Source organism: Crocodylus porosus, unplaced genomic scaffold (assembly GCF_001723895.1).
Source record: "Crocodylus porosus isolate Cpor-Errol unplaced genomic scaffold, CroPor_comp1, whole genome shotgun sequence".
NCBI lineage: Eukaryota > Metazoa > Chordata > Crocodylia > Crocodylidae > Crocodylus > Crocodylus porosus.
In genome coordinates this window covers 4,782,336-4,794,523 of record NW_017728922.1, presented here as the reverse complement: position 1 = coordinate 4,794,523, position 12,188 = coordinate 4,782,336, and the positions used below count along the sequence as shown (strand labels likewise).

Genomic DNA, 12,188 nt, shown 5'->3' with positions numbered 1-12,188 from the left:
TTGTGGCCCTTGACAGTTCACCAAAACTCATTAAGCAACCCTCCGGCCAAAATTATTTCCCGCCCCTGAGCTAGAAGCACTACCAGAAGGAGGTCAGACAGTGGAAAAAACTGGAAATATTTTTTATATGAGACCTGGCAAGGAGCTAGTGTAAATTCCACCATTTCATGATGTAGGAGAACTTTGGATGATGCCTTCATAGTCTATGAATCATTAATTTAATGAGCACAAAAAGTCATAATAGTCGCACAGAAAGACTGGGATATTATACAGGAATAAGTGAATGACCTTGAGGACTGGAACAACAGAAATAGGATATCGTTCTATAGTACAGAATGCTGGGTCATGCCCTTAAGGACTAATAGGATTTCTGTTACCAGCCTGGATCGCAGAGGTAGAAAACAACTGGGTAGAAGGATGACCTAGATGTATTTGGTGATCACTGGATGCCTATGAGCTGTCAAACATGATGCGGCTATGAAAAAGGACATTGCAATTCTAGGATATATTGAGAGGCATTTCCAGTAGAAGCAGAAAGTTATTGCCTTACACTAGTAAGACCTCAGCTAGTCATCCACATTCAAGGAACATGAATTTATACTGGAAAAGATACAGACTTCATTCAGGTAATCAAAAGGATGGAGGGTCTAAGAAAGGTGACTGGACAGTCTGGTTTCTTAGCTTAGCAAAAGTGATGTTGGACAGTCTGATGAGCCCACTGGAGCAGATATCCCACAAGTCTATGATGTCCTGTTTTGCAGGTTTGTCTCCATCTGCCATGGCAAATAGCACAGCTAGAGTCAAAAAACAAACTGGATTAATTTGTGGATGACAGATTATTAATGGCTATTGAACAGAATGGTTGGAAATGCTTCCTTTGGCATCTCTAACCCAATAAATGGTGGATACCAGGGATATTATCAAATAGATCATTAGAAATATCTGGTTTGCTGCTCTCCCAGAACAGAATCCACTTCTGCCACTGTTGGAAAGAGGACACAGGGCTAGACAGACCACTGGTCTAACCCAATACGGCACAATATTTTAATGCAATATGCATCACTACTCTTAAAAGAAAGGCTTTCTTAAAATGCTGTGCCTCCAAAATCCATTTGGATATATACAGGGTGTATCTACAAGTGTGCTTTATATTAAGAAGTTGACCATCTCTGCAGTAAAGCATCACTGTCTACACACACAGTGCTATTAGGCTGCAGTAAACCAATTAACTTTGCTGTAGCACAGTACTGCCCAACACCAACACTATCCTATAGCAGAGTTATTTAGTGTGCTGCTGCATATGTGCAGATGGTGACCAGGGCTGGCTGAGACAGGAGGGTGCTACAGTGTAGGGCCTGCTTACCAGCTAGCCCCACACCATAGCACCCTCGTGTGCCAGTCAGCCCCTCAGCCCCAGTATAAGGAGCCTGGCCGGCAGCTGGAGCATGGCTCTAGCCAGCCAGACTCTGGTTTTGAGTGATGCATGCTGCTGCCATGTGCACCACCTTGCTTTTTTCAGGTGTAGGTTTTTCTTGATACCAGGATCTCCCAAATTAGCAGCATAGCAACTATCTGTGTGTGACACGCAGAGTTTTCATCGCTGCAGATGAGTCTATAGCACCCCATACCGCACATGCGCAGCATGCTGAACCAGGGCAGAGCCACTCTAGGCTGACCCTCTCGGGTCCCCTGACAGCGGGGGCTATGCCACCCTGGCTCAACATGCTGTAGTCCTGGACACACGTGTAAATGCTACAGCTGGGAGGAATAAACCTCAGGCACAAACTGCATCAGAGTATATTCAGGAGTGCTAATTGTATGTGTACATGCACCCCTCTGGGTTTCAATACAAACCAGGTTCAACTACACAGACCACAGATTTCTCAGGGAAATGAAGATTTTACCCTGCACTGTCTTTGCAGTGTCACACTTCAGGATCCTTGGAGTTGGAAAGTGATAGAATTTATTTTCTTAAAAAAATGCCGATGGCAGAATGAGAGGAAAGAAAAGAAAAAGCTGCCTCATAATAGACTGCTGTTTAGAGGAGGTCTCAGTGTTCTGGATCGCCAATTAAGACTGGTCTTAGCCGCAGGGCAAAGTCTCATCCTCCTTTCTTCTTCCCCAGTTTTCCCTTTTGACTTCTTACAAGAAAGCTTTTAGGACTCCTGGTGAGTTTAGCTATTTTTGTCCATCTGTGGTCAATAAAGAGCTTTTATAATGTTTGGAAGCAAGAAAGTTAATTCCATACGCAAGACTGATAAGAGTTATGCCCTGTGTTGCTCAAATATGTCAATATAGAAACAGGGTGGAGAATCGCAGGTAATCCTGCAAGGTTACAAATGCCCTAATTACTCAATTAATAGTTTTATCTTTCCTGCAGGTATTTAGCTTGATCTTATTACTTCATCCTGATAACAAAACTGCTCATGTTAAAGACTTCCCAAACAGGTGGTAGTTCACAAATTTGCTCTTCAAATCTGGACATCATTGTCAGAACAGGAGCACTATTATTAATCTTCTGTACTCAATCTCAACTGCAGAAAGGGGACTAAGCTGCCTTTTGTGAGCTAGATTCTACACAGATAAGGAGGTAATAGGCACTTTAGCAATATACTGTTCTGCCCCTTATTTGTTCCTGCACCCCTCCACTGAACAAGGCTCACAAACCAACCCTGATATCCATTTGCTGTCAGCAAAAAAACAAACCTGAGGATGGTGCTTTACTATGCCATGCAATGTTTATTCCCCTGATCTGTTTTCCTGAGTTATGGTCTCTTCATTTTAAGATTTTCCATTTTGAAAAAAATGGCTACTGCACTCATTTGTTACAGTTGGGTATGGTGTCATTGTAACACTGGACTGGACTGAATCTAAATGAAAGCAAGCACCAAAAGAAAAACAAAACAAAAAAACACAAACAAAAAAAAACAAACAAAAAAAGATCTTAGCAGGCATATTAAACATGCCATAGGTTATATATTCAAGGGCGTCCTGCTCTGTAATTTATACCTTCATAATTCTGTCTTGAACTAGAGAAGGTTCTGCACCAGCTACAACATTTCGCATCAGCCCGTGCCAAACTTAAATTCCACAAAAGGTTCACCATAAAATAAAGGCTGTAGGATAACCTCAGCCTCTTTCCTCTGCCTGCTCTGAACGTGTTATTGTGGTAGAAGCTTAAATACAAGCTTTCGGGGATAAATGAATTATCAGAGCCCAGAGAAAAACTAAGCTACCTCCTGCTTAGTTGGTTATATCACATACTGAAGTCCCATTCTCAGGAAAGAGATACAGCAGGAATACACACTTGCCTGACATTGCCTTGCCATGGGACATCTACCCTAAGAGCAAGAGAGATCATTTCTAGGAGCGGGAGAGAAATAGTCTCATTCTTGTTCGGCTGCTGCTCACAAGGAGGCAATCCCTCATTTCAGGCTGGTTAAACTGCAATGCAATTTCATTTAAGGCAGGTCACCCCTCTGACTTTGTGAGGTCGCCACAGGTCTGGACCATATTTAAACTAGTGACTTAGAGGTGAGAGGCACCAAAATCTTTTGCTACTCTTGCAATACCTTCCTACTCAGAAAAGGCAGCTCCAAACAAAAGTTACCTTTGTTCTATGCATCAAGTACGAGAATGAGACTAACAAACACAAGTGAAATTTACCATCAGTCTTCATGTTTCCTCTACAAATGAGCACTCCCACATGCTAGCTCCCTCTCCTACCTATGAAATCAGATTCAGACCAATGGCACAAGAACCATAAAATGATCTCTTGGGGCAGACAAAACCCCTGAATCCCAATTCTGCCTGCAAGTCTCATTATTTGCTGATACTGAACCTGAACCTCCAGCCAGCACAAAGCCCTCTCTCAGCATCTTTGCCATGTCTCCTGCAGCTTAGGGAGGTTTTATAACTGTTTTCTCTAAAGCCAGCAGACTTGTGTTACATTTGATCCATAACAGCACAGCCAGTGCTCCACAGCCAAAAGGGAAAGGTGGTTCTTTTATCATCACATTTCAAATTCACAAACAGATATTGATTTTTCAAACAAAAAACAGAATAGATAAGAGATGCAGGGAGACAAGCTTATTTTTCTTGCAGTAACAGATGATCTTTGAACACAGCCTTATAGAACAAAATTTAAAAAGGACCCCTCAGTCCTAGCTACTATAATACATCCTAACAGCATAAATAGGAAGCAAAAGCTAAATGAAAGTGTAACAGTCATTCTTAAAAGATGAAGAACTTTTCCCCTCGGAGTTTACAGATGAATAGTATACGACTGTTTGAACAAATGTAATCAGCGTAACTCAAGTGTCCTTCATCCCAACTAAAAATGTTTAGTATAGAGGCACTCCATCAGAAAGAGAAGGCTGATCCCTTACAAAACAGAGAAATGCCTGTTTCCTTCCCGAGCTTGCTTGCTCTCTCCACATTTCTGACCTGTATGCATGTGCACTTGTTTAAAACGCACACTTTTACTATCCTCAATTCTACCATTCAGTTCTTGCTCACCACCTACTTTTAGATAAGTCTTACTCTAATGGACAGAGATACCATTCACCTGCAGTGCCCAGAATATCTTGTTTTACAAAGTTAAATACCTTTTGCCCACGAAGTCAAAGTGGCTTTTACTGGGCAGGGCCTTGGCATCAAATCTCCATTTTCTGTAGTCTTTAGAAAATAGATTTTACCAATTAAACACTTCATAAAGGTAGAGTGGGAGTTAAAGGCTGAAAAACAAGAGTAAAAGCTGCAGCTTCCTATGCTTCATGGAGAAATACATTGTATACAGACCTGAGCCAGACAAGTGTTAACGAAAATCCAAATTCATTTCCTCCCCCACCAAAAAAAAAGGTCTTTAGCTTTTATTAAATATTTTTTGTTTTGCATTCAATTTCACATACCAATTTTTTAACTTTTTTGATTCCTTATCAACCCATCTAATTGGCCCAAGGAAAATTCAAAACACTGACTGTATGTCAGCAGAGTACAACACTGATTTGCATGCCGCCTACATGGAAGAGGTACAAACATGGTTTGGGGAAAGAGATTTCAGAAGTTACCCAAGCTATGCTAACTCATTAAATGCCAAAATGTGACAAGCTGTTTGAGACATAGAAAATGATCCTGCTACTATAACAGGTTTTAGACAGCAGATTTTCAGATCAGGCTTCTTTTCCTATTTTTGTTCCCTTAAAATTTACCACATATATGCAAAGAGGATGTGCTGAGACCTACGGTCTGAGACCAAGATTCTCAAGAGCAACTAGCGATTCTAGCTGCTCCAACTGTGGGGTGCCTGGTTTGAGCCTCATAAAAAAAGACCCCCACAATCTTCAGAAGTCTGTAAGTTCAGCCTCTGCAAATCAGGCCCCTTTAAGGAGTTGAGAGGTGGATATCCAAAACTAGACGCATCCAAGCAGTTTAAAAAAAAACTTGGCCTAATAGCTAGGGTCAGTTTAGACTACTCTGAGGTCACCCAGAAAGACCCGAAAGGAATAAGGATGCCATCAACAAGGAAAGAGAAGAAACCACCAATTGAGAGGCTGAATTAATTATTGAAGAGGTAGGATGAGAGAAAAAAAGACTGAGCACAAGAACTTCAAGGTCTTAAGAATAGACTGTGCCAAGGACAAGTGAACAAATAGAACAAGGCAAGGAGAGAAACGGTGTTCATGAGTTAGGCTAAAAACAAGTCAGCTTCAGCAAGAAACGCTTCAGTGGAACAGGTATGCTTCTGGACTGCAGAACAGCCTGAGAAAGGAAACCAAGTCAAAGCATGAAGAAGAGACAGCACGCTCAAGAAGTCTGCATATGAAGAGGAGGGAGAAGTGACAGTAGCTGGAGAAGCAATCATGAGATATAGGCTATAAATAGCATGCTTGTACATGGTAGAGAAGATTCGCAACATACCCCTCAGTTCACATAACTGCTTTCACAACAGACAGATAGAGAACAAGGTACAATAGAGAAGGACAGGCATTTGAACTCATTAGAGATAAAGCTTAGTAGACATACCTGTTACCAAAAACAAGTCTAAAAAATTCAGGCCTTCAGGATGTGGCTGTTTGGGGGAAAAAAAAGGAAGTCTGCTAATACTTGATATAAATAAACCTGTCAAGGTGTCCGAGCTCCCTGTGCATAACAGTCAATACTGAGCAAGCCGAATGGAGCTGCCACATCCAAGCTATGTTTCAATGCTGGATAAACAGATTCCTATAAATACTGTACACTAAGTGATTAGAGATTTTTCCGAATAGCAGCACTTCAAGGCAGGTATTACATGCTCTTCTGCTTTGATGACCTTTGCTCCAAGGCATCTCTGTCATTAATGCTATAAGGATGTCTTCTTTTCAATAAAACCTAGAAACTTGCTCTTCAGTTTCAGCACTGTTTTTTAATGCCTATTCACCTCAAGTTTGGTAGTCTTCATTCTCCCCTCATTAGCCTCAAGTTTTATTTCTGGGCCGCAATCACTGTTTTGAACCTGTCTGCAATGCAACAGCCTTAAAAAATAATGCAAAATTTGACGTGCTCCAGTGATGGCTAATAGAATAAAACACTTTAAAATAGGGTGTCAAATCTCAAATGTTGACTCCTGACACCCATGACAGTTTTAAGAGCTAGAGAATTCCTGTAACCTGAAACACTGCTTAAGCCTATGTGATACTTTTTTTTTTTAAAGTACCAGAACAAGTTATTGCCTAATATCATTGGCTCATTTTCTAAGATCCCAAGTAACTAGCAAATGTGCATTTCCCCCAGCCAAAAGAAATACAAATGCAGAAAGTGTTTTCATAGTTAGATCTTTGCATTAGCAATGGAAACTGACACTGTAATTGTGGACAACCTTTTCTTCTCCAGCAAATTCTCTTGACGCATTAGTTCAGTGTCAGCTGGCATACATTAAAAACTAACAAACATCAAAAGCTCTTTATAGTGTCAGCATAAAAAGCCTTAGCATATGTAGGAACAGATAGTAAATTCTAGAATGAGTTGTCCAAAGCAAGAAACCTTAACTAGTAAACTGGAAAAACTAAGAAAACTATGAGTTTACTTATAACCATGGTCAAATAGTCGCTCACTCTTATTTTCTCAGGTCTCTCTCAGGTCTTGACTGGATTATATATTTTTAAAATAGCTGAATTAATCTATGTGAAGATGTAACTGTTAACAAGTCCAAATTCCAGTCCCTTGATAAACACCAATTATCTTGATTTTTTTTAAGCTTTAGAATGTCAGTGAAGATTCTCAATACCATGAAAATGTTGGGTGAAATGCAAACACTGTGGGATTTCTTGCAGGATTAAAATGCAGGTATTAATCTTTCAAAGGATTTGAAGAAAAAGAAAAGCTTCAATGGCACAAGCATCTGCTTTTAATATATATTAATTATTTAGGTAGTGAGTTGGCTAAACACACTCCAGGCTGCATCGTGCAGGGCGATTCATCACAGCACTTGACTGAAGCATCCAAGAAATGTGTGGAGGGGGGGAGCTCTGAACAATACGTTTTGGCTTGTCTACAGCAGTCGTGTGCGAGTTCAATGCTGTTTAGAAACTGCTTTTCTATAAGGAGCACACTCGTATCAGTATTATCGTCTTCACACTAGGGTTCATCAATTTAGCCACATCAGTGAGTGCTGCACTCTTATACATAAAATAAATCTATATAAAAATCTCAATACCAATGTACATTTTCAGAGCACGAGTTAGTTGCCTTCCCACCTGTGACCCTATAAAACAGAGAAACTTTCCCACAATTCACTGTGGGTGGGAGGGAGGTGAAAAATTAAAACAGCTTAGTTTGTTGTGCCAGAAAACGACTATGGGATATGCTATGACTTCTAGGACAACACCTGAGGAAGTACAGCACCAGTAAAGGCATAGCAACTTGGCTAGTACTACGCTGCACATCCAGTGTCAGCTAACTCTGATGCCAAATCACATCTGCTAACTCTACAGAGAAGACATACGCTAAAGGATCTCTTCCAGAACGACATCTCACTCTAAAACTGATGACATCAAGACATGAAAAACCCACTTGGCAATGTGTTTCAGCAGCTAAAATTCGCTGTTAAAAATATGCCTTATTTCTAGGTTTGATCTCTGTTGCTTTACCTTCCAGCCACTGGTTCTTGTTATATCCTTCTCCAGTAGAAGAAAAAAGCCTTTGAGGACCCTGCGAAAATACTTCTTCACTAATCAAGTCACTTCTGGAACTTCCTTGATATTCACTGTACTGAATCCTCCTGAACCCTGATTATCTGAAGGAGAACCTTATAGATGTCAGCCTGTGTTCAGGTTTCATGTAACAAGAACTAGAATTTTTGCACTTGCATCCATTTCTTTCTTCCCCTGTCTATTCACATGTACGCCCCACTGCTTCCTGAAGAGTCAGCAAGGCCCCTGTCCACAGAACTACTTTAAGATGGGAGCTATCCCAGCCCCTTTACGCTTTACTTTGTAATGATAAAACTTACAACTATGGGGAATAGGAGATCTGCCAAGTGGCAGAAAGGATGGAGAGAGAAGAATTCATGCATAAGAGTTAAAAGCATTTGTAGCTTTTTAAATGCAATTTTCTTTTCAGCAGTTTTTGACAGGCTTATTTGCTTTGCTTTTTCACATGTCTATACATTTGCTCATTTTCTTTGAAAGGTGCAAGCAGCAAAAACGCATCTATTTTTTGCATGATAAATTTAAAAAAAAAAAAAAAAAAAAAATCGAAATCCAGGAACCAAACCATAACAGGATTAGTGTGACTATACACATCTCTACTTTGGCTACTCGATGGCTATTGAGAAGGATAACTGCACAGTGATTATGCAAATACAACACCCACAGAGTTGCATAACTGAGAACACACAATGCAGGTCTGCATCAATGCAAGCGAGACAGGGAGGCTATGGCTATTAATTAGGAATTACCCTTCAATATTTCTTAAAACATTCCCGGAAAAGGTTGAGAAAGGAGAGGGTCTTCCACTGATGCTTTATATTTTTTAATATAAATTCTACCTGCTGTTACCACCATCAGTAATGCACAGAAGTTGCATTAAAGGGGACATCACCTCTTATACTCCAAGAAAATGCACATTTTTTTGGTTTTAAGAGATCAATATGTTTTAATCCTTTGAGCTCCCAGACTGGTTTTACTTTAGCCTGAGCAGAGTGAATAACCTGATTCATATCCGCAGACGTTCCAAGTACTGCACACTTGATCTAAACAAAGAAAATGACAAACTGCGTCAATTGTGTTCTGTAGCATCGAACTTCAAGGAAATCCAAAACTAAAAACCGTCAGGGATCTGGAAAGTGGCTGACTAATTCTCTAACCCATAAGACAACTCCTCTCACTGTTTTTTCAAACAACTAAATTAGAAGCCAAGATAAAAGTCAGTTTGTGTGGACCACCAGGAAAGCTCAGCTTTTCTTACTTAGAGACATTTGTTTGCTGGACATAGTGCTAAGAAAAAAGTGTTTACCCAATGGCAACCTTCTCTTACAGCTTTGGATTGGTGTCTCTTCCTCTACATCCCTTTCCCCCTACCACAACAGATTATGCTATGCTTCATTTCCTTAAGTCGGATCCTCAAACTATCTTTTTATATGCTAAAATGCATCATCTTACTCAAAACAATCAACTCCACAAAACTCCAGGGTACTGAGCTGGCTGGATATTTTTTAGCAACATATTCTTTTGGTCAGAAAATGGTGATTCATTTAAAACCTGACAAAATTTGCAGGAACATACCAAGTTTTCAGAGACATGCTCCTTGGCCACAGGCTCTCTCTCCCACACTTCCATCACAAAAAGCCAGTGGCCAGGTGATCGCAGTGCTCTAAGATGTGAAAGACCTTGGCTGAATAATCATCCCTACTCTGCCAGATTTGGAAAAGAGGCTTGATCCCAGATTTCCTGCATCCCAGGTGAGAGCACTAAACACCAGGCTACAGGCTGGACTACAGCTCTCTGGTTTTCCACTGAAAAACAGCAAAAGGCCTGGAAAGAGAAAATATGTTTAAAGTTTCAAATATATTCAAGAATGGGTCCATTCTCCAGCTCAGGCCTAGTGAAGAATGTAGTTTAATAAGATACCAAAGTTAAAAGTTTCACTGGAACTCCTTTCTCAGGAAAAACTGCATGGTTGCCTCAGCATACCCTTAACTGCTGGAAAAAAGCATTTCTATCTAAAGTAGCAATACAGCTATTAAGTGAGAGCTGTACACATTGCTTCATAGCGAGATCTATATATACACTAGTCCCCTCATCACAAATTACATAGCAGAGCAGAAGAAAGCTACTGGAAAGAAAACAAGCAAACAAAAAAAAAATCAACCAGATCCAATAAGCTGGTGGAGGCAGGGGAGAGAGGAGAAAGTTTTAACAAAATTACTTTGCCAGCTAGTCTCCATTCCTAAAAACAAAGTTCTGCAACTTTATTTCAAACAAAAGCAGTTCAACATCTATTAGAGATAAGCCTGAGTTGTTCAGCCTAAATCTGCCTATGATTTTCCCACTCATCCTGAATAGTATTTGTAATTAATTGGTAACAACTTAATTTAGGTCCCAATCTCACTTGCTACCCATGGCAGGGAAGGTACAGAGCAAGGTTTGCAGTCTTGGGACCACTCGTGATGAGCTGCATAGTGGGGTGATTCCAGAGTATGGCATGACAGCCCTCTACTGCCACCACCCTTGGTAAACAATAGAAATAAGATACAGCACTCTGAATGGAAGAGGAGTGGTGGAGCTATACTGCAAATGTAGTTTTAGAGCATGGGAGATGGCCAATTGAACTAAAACAGGAACCTATTTGGTTTTTCACCCAGGTATCAGATGATACGTCAGTGTGCTTTGCCCTGGAAACCTACATCAAACCAACCTACAAGATTTTGCCTACCAATCTTCCTAATGTTTCTTAGTTCTACAACTATTTATAATGAATGCATGTACACAACCCTTCATTAACAGGCACTGTGGGGAAAATGCACAGAACAAGGAACAATTAGGTTATCCACTTGCAAACATTATTTGTTTCACAAGTGTTTTAGTTTTCAGAGACTTAATGCTTCAAACAGGTTTTATCTCAGTGCATTCCATGTGTCGACCTACATTTTTATTTTCTACTCTAGGGGCATAATAGATCTTTGTCTTTGAAATTAGCTGTTCTCCGAACTCAGTATGAGAAATGATAGGGCAAGCCTCTCAATATACCCCTAACTGTTTTATTCCACCATTGCTAACTGGCAATACTTAACAATTGTATCAATGAACCCATAGAAAATATCTTGAGTATCAGCAAATAACCTCAGCAAAGGGGGTTTAGAGGGGTAATCAGGGACAAGAACTAATGACATGCGTTGCATACCACTGAGAATGAGCAAGAGTTAGATTCTTTTGTGCAGACAGAGCTGGGCAAGAAGGCAGCATATGCCAGGCAAAAGGAGAAGACAGGAATGGAAGTGACACGCCATGAAGCCTTGATCAGTTCTTCCAGAAAAATTCAGCTATGTTTGTCTAGATCGAGTCATGCACTTACAAACTACAAGCAACAACGTATTCCTGCAGAATTCCATCGGGTACAGACTAGTTCTTCCTTTATTATTTGCACAGTGCTGGGCATGCACGCAGCACTTACAAACTGAGATGGCTTTATAGGGCCTCATCCAAAACGCATTCTTCATAAAATAAACTCATAAACAGGACCCAGTATCCCAAAAAGAGAGAAACTTTCCAATCTCACAAACTTCTCACCCCTTACCACTCCCACAGCCTGAGAGAACACGTGTGGCTGGCAACACAAACTTAACCTGTAAAACTGGGCTCTTAGTGAAATAAAGGGGGGATGGGAAGGGGAGGGGTACAGTAAGAGATGCCTCTTTGAAGGTTCACCTCCAACTGCTAGGGGAACTTTCAGTTCAACAAGTTCAATGAATAACTCCTGCAGTGTCACATGGGAAAGGGGCCATTCTGCGATAAGAAGCTTCATAGGTTAAGTCCTAAAAATCAATGTTTTGTGTAGGTGCTAAGATTACACTACTTCTGCTTGAAAAGGTCTTAAGGCTAAGGTGGAATCCTACTCTAAACAGAATTCACTGCAAACAGCAGCATTTGTATTTTACATGCATTTCTCATTTACCCCAATGAGTTTAATTTTAAAAAGCCTTATATCAAAGC

At 40.4% G+C, this 12,188-nt stretch overlaps 1 protein-coding gene across 2 annotated transcripts in view; it reads right to left on the bottom strand.

Moving 5' to 3' along the window:
• The window catches only part of STK4 (serine/threonine kinase 4), a 72,747-nt gene that overhangs the window by 8,936 nt on the left and 51,623 nt on the right, over nt 1-12,188 (bottom strand). Inside the window, exon 11 of one of the 2 annotated variants that reach the window (XM_019539633.1) lies at nt 6,025-6,070. The exons of the other annotated variant lie outside the window; for it this stretch is intronic. Within the exon in view, the coding sequence (XP_019395178.1) occupies nt 6,025-6,070 (46 nt within the window). The remainder of the gene's footprint in view (nt 1-6,024; nt 6,071-12,188) is intronic. 2 annotated transcript variants of the gene reach the window in all.